At 51.8% G+C, this 2,472-nt stretch overlaps 1 protein-coding gene across 1 annotated transcript in view; it reads right to left on the bottom strand.

The window, feature by feature from the left end:
- The window catches only part of camkmt (calmodulin-lysine N-methyltransferase), a 195,263-nt gene that overhangs the window by 55,224 nt on the left and 137,567 nt on the right, over positions 1-2,472 (bottom strand). Inside the window, exon 4 of the mRNA XM_020461081.2 lies at positions 1,722-1,782. Coding sequence (XP_020316670.2) covers positions 1,722-1,782 — 61 coding nt within the window. The remainder of the gene's footprint in view (positions 1-1,721; positions 1,783-2,472) is intronic.

Below are 2,472 nucleotides of genomic sequence, written 5' to 3'. Positions count from 1 at the left end.
GGGAGAGAGGGAGGACAGAGGGGAGAGAGAGGAGAAGAGGAAGGACAGGAGAGTAGAGGCGAGAGAGAGAGAGAGAAGAGACGAGAGAGAGAGAGAGAGAGAGAGAGAGAGAAGTCATGCTTAACTGGCTGAAGAAAAGGAGAAAGAAGGAAGGAAGACGTAGTGACCACAAGCGGGGTGTGGATAGTGTTATAGGGGGCTGTCAGGAGCTAGGGCTCGAGACTGGGGGCTTGGGTTATGAGACTGGGGGCTAGGGTTCTGAGACTGGGGGCTAGGGTTCTGAGACTGGGGGCTAGGGTTCTGAGACTGGGGGCTAGGGTTCTGAGACTGGGGGCTAGCTAGGGTTCTGAGCACGGGGGCTAGGGTTCTGAGACTGGGGGGCTAGGGTGTTAGACTGGGGGCTAGGGTTCTGAGGACTGGGGGCTAGGGTTCTGAGACTGGGGGCTAGGGTTCTGAGACTGGGGGCTAGGGTTCTTAGACTGGGGGCTAGGAATGTTATACTGGGGACTAGGTTGTTAGACTGGGGGCTAGGGTTGCAGGTCCTGTGGTAACATGGTGCAGGTTAGAGCACCACATGGCAGCCATCGCTGCCTGACACTGCAGTAACTCTAATGAACTGTGGATACCTCCTCTTAGAAAGTGTGTGGTGTGGATTGATTGGAATGCTACTCCAGCCGACTCATTGATTTCCCCCCCTCCCTAAGCGAGCCAGAGTCAGTGTCTTTGAAGAAGCAGTGACATTGTTGTGCCTTTATCTCCTGGTGGAAATAGGAGTTTGTATTGCAGCAGGGACATTAAGGTAATGATGGCTGTTGGGTTCCCCGTGGTGCTGCTGACATTGTGTACTGGATACACACACCACAGAGTCACACACTGACACAGACAATACCATCAATTAGAGGCACTTCCTTACATACACACATGCACTTCTTTACAATTACTGCCACCCACACACAGTTACTGTACAGAATCCCTCTCTCCCTCGACAAAATCCACAACCAAGGCAGTAATTGGAGTAAAGAAGGTCCATTAAAAACCAGTGTGCTGTCCAGTGCTGCTGTTATGAGCTACAGTGGGCTGAGGAGGCGGTGACAGGTAGCTATTTGGTCCAGTCTTTCTTATTTTATCCTCCTCCCCTCGTTCCTTTCTTGCTGAGTGGCTGATAACAGGGAGATTGTCACTCTCTGTCTATCTGGCTGACAAACACACAACTATCTCATGCACACACAAAAAACACACACAGCCAAGGGCTTGCACCCTGGTCTTTCCTCCCTCCCTGAGTGTTGCGGTCCAGCTGACCTTCAGCGCAGCGCCCTGATCAATATCCCTCTCTCCTCTCCTCCTGCCTCTTGAATGTAAAAACAGGAAATCAAAGGGTCGTGTACTGCCTTGAGTTGCAAATCAAACATCCCACACACCTTTCAACGCTCTGCTCTCTCTGCCGCAGCAGCCTAACGCAGTGCAGGAGCCTAACGCAGGTGCAGGAGCCTACGCAGTGCAGGAGCCTAACGCAGTGCAGGAGCCTAACGCAGTGCAGGAGCCTACGCAGTGCAGGAGCCTAACGCAGTGCAGGAGCCTAACGCAGTGCAGGAGCCTACGCAGTGCAGGAGCCTAACGCAGTGCAGGAGCCTGAGCCCACAATCTATTCTGCATTGTAATGCCTGCCTGGCAGGGACAGACTGGGGAGACAGAGGTTCAGGGACCAGTCCAGAACCACTCACCTGAACATGTGGCGTTTCTTGAGGCAGTAGTGGGCCATCACCTCCTCAGAGGGCCATACACCTGGGAAAAACAACAGAGGACAACATGAAGACATACAACTATTGACTGGCATTATCTATTCACTCTCAGTCCACCACCACCATCAAAACCACAGGTACGGAACTCAATCATTTGAATGTTTATTTGAATGTCCATTTCAAAAGCTCCAACCAGGGGTCAACTAGCCAATACAACCAAACTAACAACCTCTATATCTACACCAGAGAACTCCTCACGTGGAGCATCCTTACACCCATCCGTCTGTTTCAACTACAGCAACACATAATAAAGCCTGTCTCCTCACGGTGTGGACCTAGAGTGTGTGCGTGTGTGGTGTTTTCTGAAAGCCTTCCACAGAGCTCCCACCTTGCCTGTGATACAAGCATCCCCTGTCTATCTGTCTCCCCCCTCCTCACTATGGCTCCTTAGACTTGTAAGCTGGGCAAATGTGTGTGTGTGGAGAGAGGGGGTCCGGTGGGCGATAATCACCAGGAGCGAGCCGGTCTGCCTGGCTTATCACCCACTACCAGCCTGCTCCTTCTGTTAGGTACAGAAAGTGCCATGAAGCTGCTATTGTCTCACACACACACACACACACACACACACACACACACACACACACACACACACACACACACACAAGGGAGAGAGAGAAGGAGACAGACACACACTTCCTTGGCAGTGAAAGAAGTAAACACTAATTTGAATAAA

The sequence above is a fragment of the Oncorhynchus kisutch genome, linkage group LG25 (assembly GCF_002021735.2).
Source record: "Oncorhynchus kisutch isolate 150728-3 linkage group LG25, Okis_V2, whole genome shotgun sequence".
NCBI lineage: Eukaryota > Metazoa > Chordata > Actinopteri > Salmoniformes > Salmonidae > Oncorhynchus > Oncorhynchus kisutch.
This window is presented reverse-complemented; position numbering and strand designations above follow the sequence as displayed.